Source organism: Styela clava, chromosome 14, assembly GCF_964204865.1.
Source record: "Styela clava chromosome 14, kaStyClav1.hap1.2, whole genome shotgun sequence".
In the NCBI taxonomy this organism is placed as follows: domain Eukaryota; kingdom Metazoa; phylum Chordata; class Ascidiacea; order Stolidobranchia; family Styelidae; genus Styela; species Styela clava.
This window is the reverse complement of record NC_135263.1, coordinates 14,061,238-14,082,853: the sequence shown is the minus strand read 5'-3', so window position 1 is coordinate 14,082,853 and position 21,616 is coordinate 14,061,238. Positions and strand designations below refer to the sequence as shown.

The 21,616-nt window shown below is 35.6% G+C and overlaps 4 protein-coding genes across 6 annotated transcripts in view; 3 read left to right on the top strand and 1 right to left on the bottom strand.

Moving 5' to 3' along the window:
• Positions 1–21,616, bottom strand: part of LOC120340871 (coiled-coil domain-containing protein 40-like) — a 223,012-nt gene that overhangs the window by 179,276 nt on the left and 22,120 nt on the right. The window lies entirely within an intron of this gene.
• Positions 1,483–5,281, top strand: LOC120340827 (microfibril-associated glycoprotein 4-like). Of its 2 annotated transcripts, none has more exons than XM_078119924.1 (6): positions 1,483–2,038; positions 3,621–3,716; positions 3,840–3,967; positions 4,145–4,241; positions 4,334–4,430; positions 4,617–5,281. In XM_078119924.1, the coding sequence occupies exons 1-6, from the start codon at positions 1,750–1,752 to the stop codon at positions 4,936–4,938; spliced, it is 1,029 nt and encodes a 342-aa protein (XP_077976050.1). In that variant the 5' UTR covers positions 1,483–1,749; the 3' UTR covers positions 4,939–5,281. The 2 variants fall into 2 exon arrangements, with proteins under 2 accessions (XP_077976050.1, XP_039265138.2); XM_039409204.2 differs by having other exon boundaries at positions 1,497–2,038; positions 3,816–3,967; positions 4,617–5,243.
• LOC120340829 (microfibril-associated glycoprotein 4-like) lies at positions 11,305–15,331 on the top strand. Its single transcript, XM_078120023.1, has 6 exons — positions 11,305–11,628; positions 11,857–11,952; positions 12,086–12,237; positions 12,483–12,579; positions 12,673–12,769; positions 12,940–15,331. The coding sequence occupies exons 1-6, from the start codon at positions 11,349–11,351 to the stop codon at positions 13,253–13,255; spliced, it is 1,038 nt and encodes a 345-aa protein (XP_077976149.1). The 5' UTR covers positions 11,305–11,348; the 3' UTR covers positions 13,256–15,331.
• LOC144432059 (microfibril-associated glycoprotein 4-like) lies at positions 17,158–20,846 on the top strand. Its single transcript, XM_078120086.1, has 6 exons — positions 17,158–17,514; positions 18,902–18,997; positions 19,127–19,278; positions 19,523–19,619; positions 19,716–19,812; positions 20,008–20,846. The coding sequence occupies exons 1-6, from the start codon at positions 17,226–17,228 to the stop codon at positions 20,333–20,335; spliced, it is 1,059 nt and encodes a 352-aa protein (XP_077976212.1). The 5' UTR covers positions 17,158–17,225; the 3' UTR covers positions 20,336–20,846.

The window sequence follows — 21,616 nt, the reverse complement described above, 5'->3', positions numbered from 1 at the left end:
TAATTCTAGTATTCAGAAATTAGCACCAACTATCCAAAACATGCAATCTGTCACAGTGAACACAGTATTGACGACTAACGCGAAAGCAGAACCGCCATAAAAAGCGCAATTATTTATGACACCGTACAATTTTTTTTTTAAATAAATAAAAGTAACAGCCTTCTAGAAAAAAATATAATCCTCAACCACTGAAAATTTATGAGCAATTGGTCCAGTAGTTGATGAGAAAAGCGATGTTTCCATAACGATAAAGAGGAAAATACCAACAAGGACAACAACATAAACAAAACGATCCATATGTAGGCTACATTTCGTGTCCAGTAATCGTCAAAAGTTTCACGATAGTAATGGATTTGGAGAATTTTTCTGAGGTCAAGGGTCCGGAAAACGTCCATTGTCTTGTCAACTTTGCAGTAGTTTTTTTCTCAGCTGTATGAACGCACAAATATTTTTCCCAAAAAATTGTTAATGTACGGTGAATGTCGTTGTCAAACAGAATTTTACTCAATGCGAGATTCTCCTCATATTCGAGATTTTGCTGAGAGTATTTTAATAATGGTTAATGGCTCGGGATGCCAGAGTATGTATATATACACTGCTAACAGACAATCCTCAGTTCAACTAGCTAACAGGCAATCCACAGTATAGTATTGTAATCGATCTGAAGTCGCAGACGTAAGTAGGAAGGTTAACCTTGTAAATTTGATTATGGATGAGCGGGTGGGCACTTTTGCAAGATTTAAGTGTTTTTGAATAAATGGTGGAATTAATTTTAGATAGATAGATAGCAAGCAATCCATGTCTCGCACCAATGACATGTCATTGCTCGCACGTATGATGCACGCACCACGCACGCATCAATGAAAGTTACCAACGATGCGTTACGAAATATTTGCAGGGATTTCCAAGTCAAAGAAAAACTGTTTACAAGGCCGATACGAGAGTTCATTTTCAACGGGGTGAAAAGCAATCACGCGTTTAATCTGCGTGTTCTTCAGAAGTTTAGCCTTCGTATATATCATTATGAACGCCCTTTTCACAAATATTTCAGGTGGACTGTTTGCAGATCTGTTTATCGCTTGATTTCAGATTGCTTAGTAGTTTAAGTCTCTGGTCTAATTTTGTTATTATACAGGTTCTAATCAGTTCTTACCGGAAAAAGTGGCGGCTCCTTTATCGTTTACAATTTACATGAATGCGAAAATGATTTTTACATATTTTGTTTTTCAAATGGAGTTTTCTACAAAAATTGATTTTCAGTTGAATGTTGCCTTCAAAATTTAGATTTTTCATGGAGGACTCATAACTACATCATTACAACAAGTGTCAGTTTTCACAAATCTACTTTTTCCGAAAAGCTTTTTAGGACAAATGACATCATACCGTCGTTTTGCGGTTAAGCCAGACATAAAACTGAAAATCACGCCCGCTGTTTAATCTTGGTATGAATTCGGGAGTTTTGTAATCTGAATTTGTTACGTATTGAAAAAAAAATACAACTTGCCGTGGGCAATTATTTCTCGTAAAGCAACGACAGTTGTGTCAAAAGTTGTTTAATATTACTGACTATGCTTGCTGAATAAAATGCCCACTGCTTATATAGCATACCTCGGGTAGGTTTTCGAAGAATTGAGGTCAGAGAATGCTATTTATATCCAGGCTATATATATTCAATATCTCAGTTTAAAAATATTTTTCACTTCAGATTCCAATATTAACAATACCGAGGTTACTTAATAGCAAACAGAGATGCAGCCTGGTAACGCAACTTTAGTTCTGTTCTTGAGTTGTGTCGTGTTTCTCCCTCCTACTCGTTCATCATCACAAGCCGATCTTGGGTTATGCTCGCAGGTTTACTTGATGCATCAATATTGCACGAGACAAAAAATCAACAACATACCTGAAGATGATTTTGTAAGCAGTCGTAGCGGGGTTCGAGTGGGTAAAGCAGGGCCTCCTGGGCCACCAGGACGGCGGGGAGAAGCAGCAGTGATAAACTACACAAAGATTTTTGCTAAAATGGAACAAAAGTTTGGAGGTAAAGTTTTAATATTTTAATTGTTACCGTAAGCAATATATCACTAATAAACGCACTTCACTTGACTTGTGTACATCTGAATTATAAATTGACGTAGATCATTTATGGTTATCACATAACCTAAACTATAAAACAAATCATTTAAAAAGAGAGTCTCATTTCTATGGTGGCCCATCGTTGTCACGTGTAAAATTTAAAAAAAAAATGAAAAAATAAAATGAAAAAGCGAAAATAAAAAAATAGTTGTGAAAAAACATAAAAATAATTGAAAAAAAAGAAATAAAAAAAAATTTAAATTAAAAAAAAAAATTGAAAAATAAAACAAACAAAAAAATTAAAAAAAAAATTAAAATTAAAAAAAAAAATTAGAAAAAAAAAAAAAAATTTGAAAAAAAAAATTGGATAAAAAGAAAATAAAAAGGTTGACAGCGATGGTCCGCCTCGTGGCCCATCGTTGTCACGCGTTTCTATTTTTAGAAAATTTGATGCTGCTTGGGACCAACGTTGTCAGACTTAATCCTACACGCACAAATGTGTTTCCTGGGTTTCTAACTCACTACTGATTTTCATGACCAATATCCAATAAATTCAACATGAAAATGTTCTACAAATTCTCCATGCTACAAGTTCAACCACAAGCAATATATTTATAATAAGGATAAGAGAATATAGAATTGGATACGAAAATTTGTTTTTACGTGTAGAAGGTAATTTAATTGGAAAATGCTGCTTAACTGCTCAGACACTCGTGCGATGCCGGTACGGTATCGTCTGACCGTACCGGTACCCATGCAATCACTCGTGAAAGAATGGGAGATGATGAGTGATTGTATGGCTACCGGTGCGGTCAGACGCAAAGCGACTATAACCGACTACCGGTATTTGGTAAGACGGTACGGTACCGGCATCGCGAGTGTGCAGACAACTGAGTAGTTAAGCAGCATTCTCCAAATTACCTTATACACGTAAAAACAAATTTTCCGAATTTTCGTATTCAATTCTATATTCTCTTATCATTATTATAAATATATTACTTCTTGTTGAACTTGTAGCATGGAGAATTTATAGAACATTTTCATATTGAATATTGCTCAAGAAAATCAGTAGTGAGTTTGAAACCCAGGGAACACATTTGTGCGCGTAGGATTATGCCTGACAACGTTGGTCCCAAGCAGAAGCAAATTTTCTAAAAATAAAAACGCGTGACAACGATGGGCCACGAGGCGGACCATCGTTGTCAACCTTTTTATTTTCTTTTTATCCAATTTTTTTTTTCAAATTTTTTTTTTTTTTTAATTTTTTTTTTTAATTTTAATTTTTTTTTTAATTTTTTTGTTTGTTTTATTTTTCAATTTTTTTTTTTAATTTAAATTTTTTTTTATTTCTTTTTTTTCAATTATTTTTATGTTTTTTCACACCTATTTTTTTATTTTCGCTTTTTCATTTTATTTTTTCATTTTTTTTTTAAATTTTACACTTGACAACGATGGGCCACCATACATTTCACTTTGACGATACATAATCTCAACACAAAACATGTAGCGAGTGAAGATTTTTAACGCTTCCTTGTTTACCGTTCAAGATATTAAATTGGAGTTTGATAAGAAATCATTGATGTATGACGAGATGGCTGAGCAAACAAAGAGGAATCAGATTTTGATTGAAGAACTTCAAAAAAGTAAGACTTACTAAATTTACCCACTTTCGACGTTCTTAAAATCATCCTACCTAAGGATATGTTTAAATGTTTTCATGCAATACCAAATAAACCATACAGATATGATTCAAACAACAATCGTAGATTGCCAAACCGTGAAGCCTGAATACGCAAAATCAACTGATGAAAAAGGAGGGGTGTACGATATTTTCAGAAATAACAAACGATACGAAGTATATTGCGATCTTACTACGGATGATGGAGGATGGATCGTAAGAGTATTTAAATATCGCCGTATTTTAATATCGATGACGATTTTTGTAGACTGATTGATTTAATGGGACTGTATTGGCATTGCAGTTATAAAGTTTTGAACTCCAATCATGTGCCCACCAGTACAGGTTAAGGGTGATAAATTTTATTAAGTCAAGTCTATACTTACTTTGCAGGTGTTTCAGCGTCGTCAAGATGGATCGGAAAATTTTTACAGAACATGGAATGACTACGCTAAAGGATTCGGAAACAAGACAGGAGAATTTTGGTTAGGTAAAGTAATTTACTCGTTAGCTTAACATGAGCGTCATTTTCGGCCTTCAATGAGCATCCTATTTTAAGAATTCTAAAATACCATCTGTCAGGTCTAGACGCTTTGCATGCATTGACGCTTAACGGAGAATACGAATTGCGAATTGATCTTTTGGATAAAGAAGGTAACACAGCATACGCCAAATACAGGTGATCATTTAGGTTGAATTTTATAATAAATGCATGTGGGTGTATTGGGAAAAATGCAATCGAATTTTAGATTGAGCGATTAGAAGTTGCATTAATTAAAAGGTAATGGAGAATTCAATATTGAAAAAATAACAAAATTTACATTCGATTTAAAGCAGCGTTTCTATTCATATGGTGATATTTCAGCACTTTTTCTGTCGGAGGTAAATCTACCAATTACGCGATGAATGTAGGAAGTTACAGTGGGTCTGCTGGAGATTCTATGGCGTACCATAATGGAATGCCTTTTTCAACACGAGATCAAGATAACGACAAATGGAGTTTGCATTGCGGAGATTTCACAAGAGGTGGATGGTGGTTTAAAAGCTGTATGCATTCTCATTTAAATGGAAACTACAACGGAGAGGGCGATAGTAGAGCCGGTCCTGCTGGGTTGTACTGGCATCACTGGAAAGGCTCCGGTCACTCCCTTGGAGGTACTGAAATGATGTTTCGTAAAAGTGACTAGCCTAGCGATGACTAGCGATTGAAACATCTCGAAACAGAAATTTCAACTTCATCGAATCGGTCTCAGCAGATATAATGTTTAGTTTTATAGTATAATTATCACAGGTGTATAGAGAAGATGTTTTCAGACAAGATGGAAATAATTTTGCGAGAACGGGCTTTTACGCGAATGATGATGCGCAAATAATAATTTACATATATATCAAAATTTTGATAAAGTTAATTTTTTTTATGAAAACTGACTTTAAACGTTACATGCAAAAAATAAATAGATTTTTCATGAAAAACGCAATGGCTAATGTTGGACTTAAAGTAGCGAGCAACTGCATTTGGGGGTTAAGAAAGTTAGAATCTGCACTGAGCATACAAATCACATTTTTGCTGCGGCACCCGCTCTTATCGCTTTGCGTTATCGCCAGGTTAATATCTACGCAGTGCCGATAAGCTGTTTACTGCGTCTCACCATATAATTTATAAGCAGACTTTGAATATTTAGTATATTTCATATAAGCTGAGAGTTTCCCAAATTTTTTAAACCGCGGACCACTGTTTGTCAACCTTATTTTTGGCGGATGCTTTATCAATTTATCTGCCTAACCAACGACAAAGGATAATATTTTCTTTGACGAAATAAAACTCATGAAAATCTGAATCAATACATACTAACGTTAAATGCTGACTGACAGGACTCATTCCATATCGTTACGGACCCTCTGTACAAACGTATGTTTCGTGATTTTAGCTTGACTGTTACGCCATCTACATCCAATTGTCGGTTTTGCTAATTACGCATGTATTAAGTCTTGCGTTCTGGTAAACATGGATAAAAAATTTTTTTTATTTTTTGCGCGACCTGCTCGACAAATTATAAAGCTCTTTTGCGATCATCAGCGGCGAGACGCGGGAGAAAATTATAGTAATGAATTTGCAACCATGGTCACTCATGGCTGAAACAATGAGAGCTGTGACACGATACACAACATGCGTCCAATTTCAGTTTTCAATTTATGCTGGTTGATAAATCTGCGATAACAAAGTAGGAATCAAAATTTAACAAATTTGGATTTAAGTTGAGTCAATATAATGATGATAACAATAACAATCCACTGCGCGAATTTATTAGAATATATATCTGATTCTCACTTTGACGTTTAATGACATAATCATGGAAATTTATTTATCGTATATTATTTGTTAGTAGTTTGGCAATGGTGTTCATGGACATACTGCGCGTTATATCAATTACTCTTGCCATGAGGGATAGATATTTGAAAAAAAAAAATTAATTATACCTCAGAAACTGATAAACCGTTATGATAATGAGGCCACACCGCCAAGTTCTGCATAAAAATAGCAACACGCAGAAGACCAATTCAAGACAGACGAATACACGATGACATGACATATGTGGTTTGATATAATTCGATATAACATTGGTTCGGTATTATGAGTACGTTGATTCAGCTGTTACTTAATTTCATCACATTTTGGTCGTTCAGCAAACAACATGTTAAAGCAGGGTTTAAAATAGAGGCGCACGTTAAGGTTTTCCCAGTCTACTTATGGAAATTGGAATCTTGCAGTATATGTTTCTCAGACTGATAACGTAAAGGATTAAAATGTTAAAATAATTGTTAAACACGAAAAATATAACGAAATATGCGGCCTGCAGTATGAAGTTGGTGATTCCTGTATTCAGAGGCACAGCCCAAATAACATTTTAAATTTCGTTTTGAACCAGGCTAAAATAAAACAAGCACTCACGCTATCAACCTTTGTTTGAATTTTTCGTGAAGGTTTTTATTTCTAGCACGACTGCGCGGTCTGTTCGACAGATTCTAAAGCTATGTTGTGATCGTTGGCGGCGAGGCGCTGAAGAAAAGTATAAAAATGATTCGCAACCCAATATCCAAATAAATTTTATTCTCATTATTATACCTTTTGTGTCAACTTTGATCGTCCCTATCGCTTTGAAGTAAAATGAAAAGTAAATCCTTGCTACTGGCTCCGGAATTTGTTGTCTTTTTTAGTTTTGTATTTACAAAGCGGCCCACTAAAAAGTTGTTGAAACTCATGCGTTATTTGCGGGAAGTAAATAAATTACATCATAACTCAAATATAACACATTTTTTTCCAAGAGATGCTTCCCCCAGAATCGACTTTATTTCGTAACATTGCCCAATCAGCAAGATGCAAATATTGACGTAACAATAAGCCTTTTCGAATCCACTCAGACAGATTTTCAGTTGTAGTTGTGAACAATACCGCGTTGTCGCGATTTTAAATGCAATTCGTTAGTTTTTGGTTGTGTTTCGGAAATTTAAGTATAAATCAAATAAGTCAATCATAATTCTGCCTTCTTAGGAGTTGTAGAGTAGTTGCAGTAATCCAAAATTAAGATATAATAGGCTAAAATGCTCTACCGGACGGCAACATTTTCTGCGAAGGCGTGTGCTTCCGTATTATTGTGTACGTTTCTTGTGCTAAAATGAACGTAGAACGTGCATTTTGCGCTCATAGTACTGTAATCTCTCGTGTACTGCTCCAATTTCACAAAAAAGAGAGAGAGTTTATTTTATTTGTCAAACCATTAAACACACAATAGCCTACATGGATAAATATATAAATAATAAATAAACAGATGCTCTGGTATGTAACTGGGAGATAACGATATCCCCTTTGGGGTCACCAGAGTCTGTTGCCACCAATACAATTATATTATTAATAATAATTCAACAGGTACGGTTTAAGATAATTCAATATCTCTCGTTTATTTTTTATATAAAATATTTCCACGGCTTTCTTATTTTTGAAAAATAAGAAGTTTTCACAAATAGGACTAACTGAATGAAATAAAAATTTATTTTCACAGTACAATTCGCATTAACTTTTGTTCTGCTTTCATGCGGCTATGCATGGCAACAATATTTTGCTATGATGTTCTCAATCTAAATTCTGCGATATAGAATTTGATATTCAAATCTTCAGAAGAGTAGAATTTATATTGTTGAATAATTTGAATGGGTTTCCCAACTTTTGTGCATTTATTGTATTGAATTGACAAAAATATTTGTCCGGCCCGCTTCAACACAGTTTGAGTCATACCTGGTCCGCGGTCAAAAAAGTTTGGGGATCCCTGGACTAAAGTGTGCGCAGATTCCCGTGTGCTCGTCTGAAATCAAAACATGCATTGTGCAATCCAAGCCTTTGATTCTGCGATGCGCAAGCGACGTGTTATGTATGTCCAGGTCACGTGTTACATATATTCGAATTGTAAGACGCTATTCAAGTATTCGAATATTTTGCCCAACCCTACTCAGTAACCAGTAATTTTTGACGTCCTTGATATTAAATGATTAAACATGCTTTTCATGTTTTATGTCAATTCTCACGTAAATCAGCTGATATTTAAGTTTGCTAAAAACGTTTGCGGCACACAATGAATTTCCTAATGAGAATATGCATGGCCTGCGACACTAAACAAGTTGGGCAGGCTTGATCTACACCAAAGTCATAACAAAATTTAAACAGCAAAGTTCATGCGTGAAATCAGAGGGACGCTTTGAGAAAAAAGGCAAGAAATGAAACATTGCTAAAGGGGCCAGCTAACCACAATCCAAAAACACATGGACCGAAGTCTTTTCATCGCCGGGAACTGGTAAAACAAATTTGTTAATACATTAGCGGAGAATATACTTTACTAGGCGGCAACCTAAGCTAGGTGCTAGGTACGTAAGTCCAATTCCAAAAGAGATTTGACCATATACCGAGCGGATTGCTAGGTAATCAAATTGAATTACAGAAAACACACAGTCATCAACTTCATCATTAACAGAAAAAGAGCGAGTCAGAAACCATGAATCTGTTGTTTGACAGATTCAATCCACTGCGCGTATAATATTTGTTAGTAGTTTGCCAACGGTGTTCATAGACACACCGCAGGTTAGATAGATAGATATTTGAAAAGAAAAGTTAATATTCTTCAGAAACGGATAACCCGTGATAATAATGAGGCCACACCGCCGAGTACTGCGTAAAAGGTAGAAACACGCAGGAGTCCAATTCAAGACGAATACACGATGACATGACATTTGTGGTTTGATATAATTCGATATAACATTGGTTTGGTATTCTGAGTACGTTGATTCAGCTGTTACATAATATCATCACATTTTGGTCGTTCAACAAACAACATGTAAAGCAGGGTTTAAAATAGAGGCGCACGTTAAGATTTCCCCAGTCTACTTATGGAAATTGGAATCTTGCAGTATATGTTTCTCAGACTCATAACGTAAAGGATTAATTAACATATTAAAATAATGGTTAAACACGAAAAATATAACGAAATATGCTGCCTGCAGTATGAAGTTGGTGATTCCTGTATTTAGAGGCGCAGCCCAAATGACATTTTAAATTTGGTTTTGAACCAGGCTAATTTATAACAAGCACTCCCGCTATCAACCTTTGTTTGAATTTTTCGTGAAGGTTTTGAACCGACGTACATTTGAACCAGTGATGAGCTGGAAAAATCTTAACAACCGGAACGCACCTAATTTGCAAAAATGTAATATATGTATATATTTACAACACGGCGCGGACGTTACACAAAGTTTTGTCTGTCCTAGGATAGAGCTGAATAACTGCAATGAAATATGGAGAAATTAACTGAAGTATGTCTGTGTAACATTGCAAGAGTATTCATAACAATTCAATACAAATGTTATTATTAGAAAGGTATAGGATGAATTTCCACGGGTTGAAGGTCGGGAAAACATCTATCACACATGTAGTAATTATTTGCGCGATGTGATGTAAAAAGAATTATGATGTAACAAAATGTAAGTTAATGACTAGATTTACCAGAGAAACCAGACTTTTTGTACCAAAATTTTATTTCAACAACAGGAACGTAAATTTAATGAAATGTCCAACAACCGGAACGCTGTTTCGGTGCGTTCCGGCTACAGCTCACCACTGATTTGAACCCATGTGTATACCCGCGGGTTCAATCTATGTGCGGATGCTAAAACCCATGGTTAGTATTAGTTCAAATATCCGTAAAACAAAAAAAAATCCATAGGTGCAATAGTATGCAGGTGCAATTGTCGTGGGTTCAAATGTAATGGAACCCTTGTGATTTTCAACCAGTTTTCCGCGGAACAATGGTGTTCGGTAAACAACCTTCTAGTTTTCCGCGTTGTTTTGCCGTGAACTCGGAGAATAGACGATGTTTGTAAAAATCAAACAGAAAACACACAGTCATCAGCTTTAGCATTAACAGAAAGAGAATGAGTCAGAAACTATGGCCACTCATGTCTGAAACAATGGGAACCATAACAGTATACCACATGCGTCAAATTGCAGTTTTTCAATTCATGCTAATTGATAAATCTACGATAACAAAATCATGAATCGAAATTTAACGAATTTGGTTTGAGATGAGTCCGTTGTTTGACGATAACAATCCACTGGGCGAACTCTAAAATCTCTAAATCCCACTTTGATGTTTTGTGACATAATAACAGAAATTGATTCAGGGTATAATATTAATTAGTAGTTTTCCAACGTTGTTCATATGACAAAACACACGTTATATCAATTACTCTTGCCATGATCGATAGATATTTGAGAAGAAAAATTAATATTCTTTTGAAAATGATAACCCGTGAAGTTCTGCGTAAAAGATAGCAACACACAGGAGACCAATTCAAGACGAATACACGATGACATGACATTTGAGGTTTTATGTTTGAGATAACATTGGTTTGGTGTTCTGAGTACGTTGATTCAGCTGTTACTTAATATCATCACATTTTGGTCGTTCAACAAACAACAAGTCAAAGCAGGTTTTAAAATAGAGGCGTACGTTGAGGTTTTCCCAGTCTACTTTTGGAAATTGGCTTCAGGCAGTATAACGTAGTAGAGCATGGGTGTGCAACCGCCATTACATGAGGGCCAGATACAATTAATTGGGTGAAGCCGCATCTTTATTTAAAATAGCCTTTCCAGTATTTGCAAGCACAAAAAATTGTTTCTTTTTATTCTTGATCTTACGGCATTGTTATTGACCCTACAAAAATGGTGAGTTAAAACGCATAAATTTCTAAAGAAAACTGCCATTCAAATTTATCATCAAACTGTCTTTGAACGAATTCAATGAGAAACACGTTTTTATAACATTGTGTATTTTGCAACATGATTTTGCTAACTAGTTTTACTAATATGACAGTAGTACTCAGGTACTGGTGATCAGGTATAGGCTTTGCTGCGCAATGAGATCGGACTTGCTAGCACGTAGTAGAGTTGGGAGAATAATACTCCTATGCATGTATAAAATATGTCAGTTTAATGTATTTTTCACTTCAGATTCTGGTAGTTACAATACCTAATGTAATCTTATAGCAAATAAAGATGGAGCCTGGGAATGTAATTTTAGTCTTGTTTTTGAGTTGTGTCGTGCTTCCCTTTTCAACATCCCAAGAAGATCGTGGGTTATGCTCGCAGGTTTACCTCATGCATCAATATTGCACGAGTCAACAAATCAGCAGTATTGCTGAGGAGAATTTTGAGAGCAGTCGTAGCGAGGTTCGAGTGGGTAAAGCAGGGCCTCCTGGACCGCCAGGGCGGCGAGGAGAAGCAGCAGTGATAAACTACACAAAGATTTTTGCCAAAATGGAACAAAAGTTCAATGGTAAAGTATTATTATATTATTTGCTACCATAAGCAGTATACCACTAAACGCACTTTACTGACTTGTGTACACCTGAATTAAAAAATTGATATAGATCACATATATACGTGTAATCCAAACTATAAAACAAATCATACAAATGGAGAGTATTTCGACGAAACCAGATCTCAACGCAACACTTAGCCGAGGGACAATCTTTTCTTAACGCTTCTTTATTTACCGATCAAGATCTCCAATTGAAGTTTGATAAAAAGTCATTGATGTATGACGAGATGGTTGAGCAAACAAAGAGGAATCAGATTTTGATTGAAGAACTTCAAACAAGTAAGATTTACAAAATTTTTCCGATTTTTTGAATAAGGTAGATCGTGCGTATGTAGCAAAAATGTCTGACTCTATCATTTTAACGATAAGAATATGTTAGATGTTTACATGCAATTTTGAATAAATCATACAGATGTGATTCCATTAACAATCGTGGATTGCCAAACCGTAAAGCCTGAATACGCAAAATCAACAGATGAAAAAGGAGGGGTGTACGATATTTTCAGAAATAACAAACGTTACGAAGTATATTGCGATCTTACTACGGATGATGGAGGATGGATCGTAAGAGTATTTAAATATAGCAAGGATTTTTTGTAGACTAGTTGATCTAGTGGGCCTGTATTGGCATTGCGGTCACAAGAATTTGACCTCGAATTATATGCCCACCAGCCCAGCTCAGGTGTAATAAATTAAGAACGCAATGCCTAACCGGAAGGAATCCTGTTCTCCAAACATTAGCATCTCGTTACGCACCAGTGAAGATTAGTACTGAATTTTATTAAGTCAAGTCTATAATTACATTGCAGGTGTTTCAGCGTCGTCAAGATGGTTCGGAAAATTTTTATAGAACATGGAATGACTACGCCGGGGGATTTGGAAATAAAACAGGCGAATTTTGGTTAGGTAAAGTATTTTACTCGTTATCTTATCATAAACGTTATTTTCGGCTTTCAGTGATGAACTCTATTTTAATAATTCTAAAATACCGTCTGTCAGGTCTAGACACTTTGCATGCATTGACACTTGGAGGAAAATACGAACTGCGAATTGATCTTTTGGATAAAGAAGGTAACACAGCATACGCCAAATACAGGTGATCACTTAAGTTGAATCTTATAAAACATGTATGTGAGTGTATTGAAAATATGCAATCGAATTTTAGATCGAGCGAATAAAAGTTGCATAAAAGATAACCATGGAAAATTCATTATTAAAAGAATAACATTTAAAACAGCATATATCTTTATATAATGTCATTTTCAGCACATTTTCCGTCGGAGCTATATCTACCAATTACATGTTGAATGTGGGAGGTTACAGTGGGACTGCTGGAGATTCTATGACGTACCACAATAAAATGCCTTTTTCAACACGAGATCAAGATAACGACAAATGGGGTTTGCATTGCGCAGATTTCACAAGAGGAGGATGGTGGTTCAATGGCTGTATGCATTCTCATTTAAATGGAAACTACGACGGAGAAGGCAATACAAGAGCAGGTCCTGCTGGGTTGTACTGGGCGCATTGGATAGGAGGTTCTTCCCTCGGAGGTTCTACAATGATGGTTCGTAAGAAGTAGTTTCTATAACTAGCAATCGAAACAGCTGGAAATGGAAACGTCGATTTCATTGAATTGGCATTGGTATATGCAATCGGCAGACTTATGTATATCTTTATCGTTTATGTGTATAGTAAATGTAATCAGTCAAGTTTCTGTTTAATTCATTAAATAGGAGCTATAACAAAAATAATTATGAATAGTTTATTGAAAATTTAAATAGATGTATATGTACATGCAGTTTGGTTTGCGCAACAGCCAACAGCAGTCATCGACAGTTGAATGAAAACTACATATGACAACGCACCAACGAGAGTATTTTCAACCAATACTTGTTGTTTTTCCTTTCCCTTTAGGACATGTATATAGGGGGAAAAGATACTCGGGATCAGAGTTCTTAACAGTGGTAAAATGGTTTTTTGAACCATGGGCAACAAATTTTGCCCACCCAGATTGGCGGGCCATGTAAGTGTGACCTGAAAAGTTACATTTTATGAACAATATTTACAGTGTTACAAAAGCAAAATTGGGAAACGATGAGCCTCGTGCCAAAACTAAATTTAATCGCAATCTTATCATATTTATTTAGCTAAAACATTAAAATTCGGTTTTAGTTTGGTTGTGACAGCATCAGGCGGGCCAATTTGAATCACCCAACGGGCCGGATTTGACCCGCGGGGCGTAGTTTGCGAGGTATAGACCGATTATTTCTGTTCTTGCTGCAGACAGGCAATTCCCCAAAAAGCACCAACACATCAAATAGCCATGACACAATCTAGGTCAAGAGTTCTTATCCAATTCAATAATTAATCCAAGAGAAATTAACCAAAAAATAATTCTAAATGAATTTCCGGCAATATATCTATAGATCAGGGGTCTCCAACTCAAAATATGTCACGGGCCACTTTTCGAACTTTATTAACGACGCGGGCCACAAAACAACAAATTAGGTACAAAATTGACAAACAAAAAATAATAAAAGATTTTTGAGTGGTTTTGTTAAAATTACACTCGAAGCTTACACCAAACGAGACATGGAACATATTTATTTACTTCTGCTGGATATTTGGCACCGTTTCGTAGAGGCTAGAGACTCGATGTTTGGGCTTATTTTGTTTTGCTAATCTTAAGACAGCATGCAAACGCCCGTCCGTTAGTTTTGCGAAAAAAGCTGATTTGTTTAACTTTTATTTTTGGAAAAAAATCCTGTAATTATTTCACAAGCCTTCAACATATACTCTTTAATAAAGCTTCCTTCAACAAAAGGACGCGACGATTTCGCAATCATCTCACTTATGGCAAGGCTTGCTTTTACAAGTTTTGTTTATGTCTGTGAAAAAAATTCTGTTTCATCAGTGAAAGTTTTAATTGCGATACCCTCATGACGAATTGTTTCAGTATAGACATGATATTTTTCCATGTAATGAGTCGTAATGTCGTCGGATCTTGTATTCCTTTCGAATAGCAACAATTGCACAACGTATGAGGCACTGAACCTTGTTATTATAATTGCACACAAAATACAGATTCTCGTACTTCTCCTAAAATATTCTGTGCTCTTCCAAACATTTACGCTTCTTGGACATTGCGTGTGGGTGTACTACTTTATAAAAAGTTTATAATAATCTAGTTTTGCTTTAACTGCACATATGCAGCATTAATGATTCACAACTGCACACTTCAATGATCTGACCGAAACTTTTTTTTTTCGTCATGATAAAAACGCGAATTGAAATTATTGAATTCACAATTTAAATATTACAATAGAATAAAATATGAACGCAGTAAAGTAGAATAATTGGGAGGAATTTTTGTTTTACTTTTTACAGTTTGTCGTACCGGACTCTTGATGTTAAATAACACGATGAAACTTACTCATAGTTGACATCGTACTATTTTTTTTATGGAAAAATATCCTCCATTACGCGTGTTGGAAACCACTGCTATAGATGGAACAATTGAGGAACGAACCAAATATATCTCTGAATAATCTTTTCTTTCATATTTGAAAAATATTGAGAAATGATTAGTTTTATATCTCCAATGGCGGCGTCTCGTCCATCTCAAAAACTATTTTTCCTTACGAAATTCAAGAACTCTCAGTATGTATATATATATGCTTGACGTTGCTGAACAAAGCGGAAGCTTATGAAATTTGACATCAGGTTTAAAATATATATATATAGGAGCGATATTAATTCAGACAAATGTTTTGATCAACATCCGATGTTATTCTCATTTCCCAGCGGATTGGACGGTTCCAAATAGCAGAGGTTTGTAAATGCAGTTTTTTTATTATTATTTAGAGGCACTGTTACTGTTGCAATTGGCAGTATAAAAAAACTCCAAGTACGAAAGGCTCCCGATACGAAAAATTGAACTTACGAAAATTATTTTCGTAAAAATGCAATCGACTTCGATTAACGTGAAATTTTCTATATACGAAAACCGAAAACTTAAAAAACGCGTGTAATGATATTTGTTAATTTCAAGTTAATTTAATTTAGTGCTCGAATCAGGGATGTCCAATTCGAATATCGCGACCTTCGAATATTATTTTTTGTGTTTATAAGAATACCGAATATGTCGCACATATCCTAGCACTTGTGAGGCCTCGGCAATAATTTCATTCATTCATTTGATTATGACGATGATAGCGTAATAACATTTGAATTTTTCTGAATCAACGAATGTTTTTAGTTTGTTTGATAAATCACGGTTTTGGAATTTAATTATGCGCACAATAAAGGTTAAGGGTTGTTAGCACTATTTAAATAGCCGGTGGGCACTTTTGTTAGACCTGGGCGTTCAAGAATGGTGGAATTAATTTTGCGAGCAATCAATGTCTCGAACGTATAAATATTCAATGAAAGTTACCAAAGACCCGTAACGAGATATTTGTGGGAAATTTGAGTGAAAGAAAAACTGTTTACATAGTTTAAGAGTCCATTGAAGTTACCAAAGGCGCGTTACGATATATTTGTGGGAAATTTCAAGTGAAAAGGAAACTTTTTACATGGCTTAAGTGTTAATTTTCGAAAGAATGAAAAGCAATTAAGCGTTTAATCTGGGAACTTAAAGTGTTTCTTCAGAAGGCTAGCCTTTGTATCATTGTGAACGCCCTTTCAAGAGGAAGGTGGTCTGTTTGTAGATCTGTTTATTGCTTGATTTTCATGCTTGATAGTTAAAACCTCTGGTCGAATTTCAAATATTAGATCAAGTTCTATTCAGTTCTTATAAGAAAAAGTGGCGAGTCGTTTTATCGTTTACAAGAATGATGCTGCGGAAATGATATTTTACATATTATATATTTTTAATTGACCTCTCTTGTAAAATTATTTCCAGTTAAATGTTGCCTGCAAAAATTTGATTTTTCATGAAGGATTCAATGGCCAGTGTTGGGGTTACGGTAGCACGCAACTGCATCCTACAAAAGTTGAAATCTGCAATTAGTATACAATCTAACTCTAAAACACATGTTTGCCAAGGTAGATTCCCACAAATGTTCTCGCAAACCTACATCATTACAAGTGTTCGTTCTGCAAAGGCGTGTTTTCACAAATCTTCTTTCCCCGAAAAGCTCTTCAGTACGAATAAATGATGAGATGAGATCTTCATGTCATGTGCCTGGCTGAGCCAGTCAGAAAACTGAAAATTACACCCGCTGTCAACCTTGGCATGAATTCATGAGTTTTGTAATCTAATTTTGTTACGTATTGAGACAAGAATACAAATTGCCGTGGCAATTGTTTCTCGTAAAGCAAGGACAGTCGTGTCGAAAGAAATTTATTCTTACTGAATATGCCTGCTTCTTCAGCATAATGCCTCGTGTAATAAACATATCGTTATGGAAAATGGGTTTCGAGGAATTGATTTGAAAAAAGCTCCTTATATGTATTCATGTACATGTATCCAATACCTCGATTTAAATGTATTTTATACTTCAGATTCCGATAATTACAATACCTAGGTTACTTAATAGCAAACAGAGATGCAGCCAGACAATGCAGTTTTAGTTCTGTTCTTGAGTTGTGTCGTGTTTCTTCCTCCAACTCATTCATCTTCACAAGCAGATCTTGGGTTATGCTCGCAGGTTTACCTGATGTATCAATATTGTACGAGTCAACAAATCAACAATATTGCTGATAGGAATTTTGAGAGCAGACGCAGCGTAATTCGAGTGGGTAAGGCAGGGCCTCCTGGACCACAAGGAAGGAGGGGAGAAGCAGCAGTGGTAAACTACACAAAAATTTTTGCCAAAATGGAACAAAAGTTCAACGGTAAAATATTATTATATCATTTTTCACTGGCATGTGTACACCTGAATTGTAAATTGACATAGGTCACATATCATCTATAACAGGGTGGTTCAAACTGCGGCGACTTGCGGACACATTCCGTGCGGCCCGCAGAACAGTTTTGAGGTATTTTTGAACTGTTCCAACTGGGAATAGCCCTCTTCCTTATCTCGATGTCGGGATTGATGTTTGTCAAAATCACGGAATTTGAATGTTGTAGCCTAACTATAAACGTCAAGACGGTGGCAATGTGGGAATCAAGTCCTGGGACCGGTACAAAGAGAATGAATTATCTTCTGCATACAGAACCAAGCCGATGAGTTGAGTCGCGCTTTTTATCTAAACTTCGTACCTTAAGATCGCGTCAAGTAACTCCTCATTTGAAGAGACGCTCTGTGCCTTTTATTTAGTAACAAGAGAGCTATGCTCAAATATATGGACACATCACAAGGGTCCGCTATTTTTTATTCTGACACATAAAAACGAATCTCTTGAAGAAAATTTTTGAAATAAGTAAACGTAATAGCCTTCTGACGAAAAAATCAATGTTTCACCACTGAAAATTTCAATGCAATTGGTCTAGTATTCGAAAAGAAGAGCGATTTTATAATGATGATGAACAAGAACAACAACATAATATTGAAACGATCGTTATGTGTCTGACGTGTCCAAATATACTCCTCTATTTTTAAGCTTTGAACCTGTGACAGCAGAGACGGACCGCAGAGCTAACTTAGCGCCGCGCCATCCAGTTTTTTTTTAGCTGGGTCCGTAGTCCCAACTTAGACGGACTTGGTTGTTCTTTGACGATAGCACCAAGCCTCTCGCTACAAGTAATAAAATTAGTCAAACATAATAACGATTCATTATACAATGATAAGTGTAAAAAGGTGATCGAGGAAAACTGGGAGGAAACGTGTTTCCTTACCCGCAACAACGTTAAATCACAGTGTTTGGTGTGTTTTCAAGTAATATTTGCCACGAAAGAATATAATTTGAAGCGACATTACAAAACTAAACCCGAAAAAGATACCGAAAATACCACTGTATTTCCCAGGAGGGAATTTTAAAAATAACTAAAGGCTTTATATATCGTCCCCAAAAACTAATTAGAACGGTAAACTCCCATTCTTAAATATATTCAAAGTGAGTAAACTCGCGATGTTTTGATCACTTTTTTTTCCGAGTGCGGCCCGCGAGACATTCTCAAAAGTTTTTGCGGGCCTCCAACCTTGCACCACCCTGATCTATAAAATGGGTGTACCCTGAACTATAAAACAAATCATTTAAAAAGAGATAACTGATCTCAACGCCAAACACTTAGCCGAGGGGCAAACGATTTTTAACGCTTCCTTATTTACCGGTTAAGATCTCAAATTGGAATTTGATGAAAAATCGTTGATGTATGACGAGATGGTTGAGCAAACAAAGAGTAATCAGATTTTGATTAAAGAACTTCAAAAAAGTAAGATTTACGAAGATTTTCGACTTTGTTAAATCAGTATATCGTGCATATGTAACAAAAATGCATACCTTATCATTTTAATTAAGGATAATTTAGATGTTTACATTAAATTCTGAATAAATCGTACAGATATGATTCAACCAACAATCGTGGATTGCCAAACCGTGAAGCCTGAATACGCAAAATCAACTGATGAAAAAGGAGGGGTGTACGATATTTTCAGAAATAACAAACGTTACGAAGTATATTGCGATCTTACTACGGATGATGGAGGATGGATCGTAAGAGTATTTAAATATAGCAGGGATTTTTTGTAGACTAGATGATCTAGTGGGCCTGTATTGGCATTGCGGTCACAAGAATTTGACCTCGAATTATATGTCCACCAGCCCAGTTCAGGTGTAATAAATTAAGAACGCAATGTCTAACCGGAAGGAATCCTGTTCTGCAAAAATTAGCATCTCGTTACGCACCAGTGAAGATAAGAAACGCGTTTTATTAAGTCTTTACTTTACTTAATTGCAGATGTTTCAGCGTCGTCAAGATGGTTCGGAAAATTTTTATAGAACGTGGAATGACTACGCCAGGGGATTTGGAAATAAAACGGGAGAATTTTGGTTAGGTAAAGTAATTTACTCGTTATCTTAACTTAACATAAGCGTTATTTCGGCTTTCAATGATAATCCTATTTTAATGGTTCTGAAATACCATCTGTCAGGTCTAGACGCTTTGCATGCATTGACACTTGATGGAGAATACGAATTGCGAATTGATCTTTTGGATAAAGAAGGTAACACAGCATACGCCAAATACAGGTGATCATTCGAGTCGAATCTTATAATAAATGTATGTAAAAATATTTGAGTGTATTGGAATAATGCGAGTGAATTTTGCTATAAATAATGCGAGTTTATTTAGAAGATAATTGTAGAAAATTCAATATTCAAAATATCAAAGAAATGCATTCACTTTCAACCAACATAACCCTTTTATATGGCGTTATTTTTCAGCACTTTTTCCGTCGGACGTAAATCTACCAATTACGTGTTGAAACTGGGAGGTTACAGTGGCACTGCTGGTGATTCTATGGCGACCCATAATGGAATGCCATTTTCAACACGAGATCAAGATAACGACAAATGGGGTTCGCATTGTGCAGATTTTACGAGGGGGGGATGGTGGTTTAAAAGCTGTATGTATTCTCATTTAAACGGAAACTATAACGGAGAAGGCGATACACGAGCAGGTTCTGCTGGGCTGTACTGGTATCATTGGAAAGGCTACGGCTATTCCCTTGGAGGTTCTACAATGATGTTTCGTAAGAAGCAGTTTCTGTAAATAGCGATCGAAACAGCCGGAAATGGAAACTTCGATTTTATTGAATTGACATTAGTAAATGCATATGACAGACTATATGTTTATCGTTTGTGTGTATAGTAAATGTAATCAGTCAAGTTTCTGTTTGTACTTTAAATAGGAGTTACAACAAAAATAATTATGAATAATTTAAAAAAAATTAAATTGATGTCTGCTGTACATGCAGTTTGGTTGACGCAACAGTAGACATCTACAATTGAATGAAAACTACATACGACAACGCACCAAAGAGTGTACATTCAACCAATACTTGTTGTTTTTCATATTGACATGTACCATCGCGTGGGTCTTGTAATAGATAATGTAAAAAGCAATAGGCTATAATTTGTAAAATAGAACAGGATTTCGAAACATTCGGATACCCAAGCAAATACATCTGAGCAGGCGAACTTTATTCGATATAGATTGTCTGATAGTAATTGTATAGGTTATTATCCTTTCCATAAAGAAACAGGACTGGTAAGAGTGGGAAACACGCCAAAATATATACTCTGATATGGTAAAGACACATCATTTCTGTTTGTGCTGCAGGCGCCCATATACATACTGTTCCTTTCTACCCAATTTTACTACGGAGCATGATGCTTTGAAATTGAATAAGAATGTTATATAGCCCGAACAGTTCTCTAGTCAATAATCCCCGATGTTTTTATTCGCAGCATAGCAGACGCACACGGGTTATAATCGATTTTACCTAACTGGGTGGGTCACTGTTAAGAATCGCCCAACCTTATTCAAATTTCTAGGTTTGTTGTTTTGTGTAGACCTACAACAGTCAAATCACTGCTCCTTTATGAGGTGTGTAGTTTTCAAAATAAATTAATAAAAAACAATGGCCATGAGACATTCTAGGTCAAGAGTCCTGGTCCAACTCAAAAACTAAACCAAGAGAAATTTACAAGAAAATTTTTCTAAATGATTTCCCAGCAATATACCCATAGAGGTAACAATTTAGGTACGAACCAAATATATCTCTGAATAATATTTTCTTTCATATTCAAAAAATATTGAAAAATGATTAGTTTTATAGTTCCAGTGGCGGCGTCTCGTCCATCTCAAAAATTGTTTTTCCTCATGAAATTCATAAACTCTCAGTATGTATATATATAATTTTTAAAGTTGCTGAACACAGTGGTATATTATAAAATTTGACATCAGGTTTAAAATATCTCTAGGAGCGACATTAATTCAGACAAACGTTTTGATCAGCATGCGATGTTGTTCTCTTTTCACAGCGGATTA

Bases quoted from the DNA above. Each gene is read 5' to 3' on its own strand.
- LOC120340827 (XM_039409204.2), top strand. From the start codon at position 1,750: ATGCAGCCTGGTAACGCAACTTTAGTTCTGTTCTTGAGTTGTGTCGTG. The intron at 2,039-3,620 runs GTAAAGTTTTAA...TTACCGTTCAAG, and splicing joins AATGGAACAAAAGTTTGGAG to ATATTAAATTGGAGTTTGAT. The intron at 3,968-4,144 runs GTAAGAGTATTT...CTTACTTTGCAG, and splicing joins CGGATGATGGAGGATGGATC to GTGTTTCAGCGTCGTCAAGA.
- LOC120340829 (XM_078120023.1), top strand. From the start codon at position 11,349: ATGGAGCCTGGGAATGTAATTTTAGTCTTGTTTTTGAGTTGTGTCGTG. The intron at 12,238-12,482 runs GTAAGAGTATTT...ATTACATTGCAG, and splicing joins CGGATGATGGAGGATGGATC to GTGTTTCAGCGTCGTCAAGA. The intron at 12,580-12,672 runs GTAAAGTATTTT...ACCGTCTGTCAG, and splicing joins AACAGGCGAATTTTGGTTAG to GTCTAGACACTTTGCATGCA.
- LOC144432059 (XM_078120086.1), top strand. From the start codon at position 17,226: ATGCAGCCAGACAATGCAGTTTTAGTTCTGTTCTTGAGTTGTGTCGTG. The intron at 17,515-18,901 runs GTAAAATATTAT...TTACCGGTTAAG, and splicing joins AATGGAACAAAAGTTCAACG to ATCTCAAATTGGAATTTGAT. The intron at 19,620-19,715 runs GTAAAGTAATTT...ACCATCTGTCAG, and splicing joins AACGGGAGAATTTTGGTTAG to GTCTAGACGCTTTGCATGCA.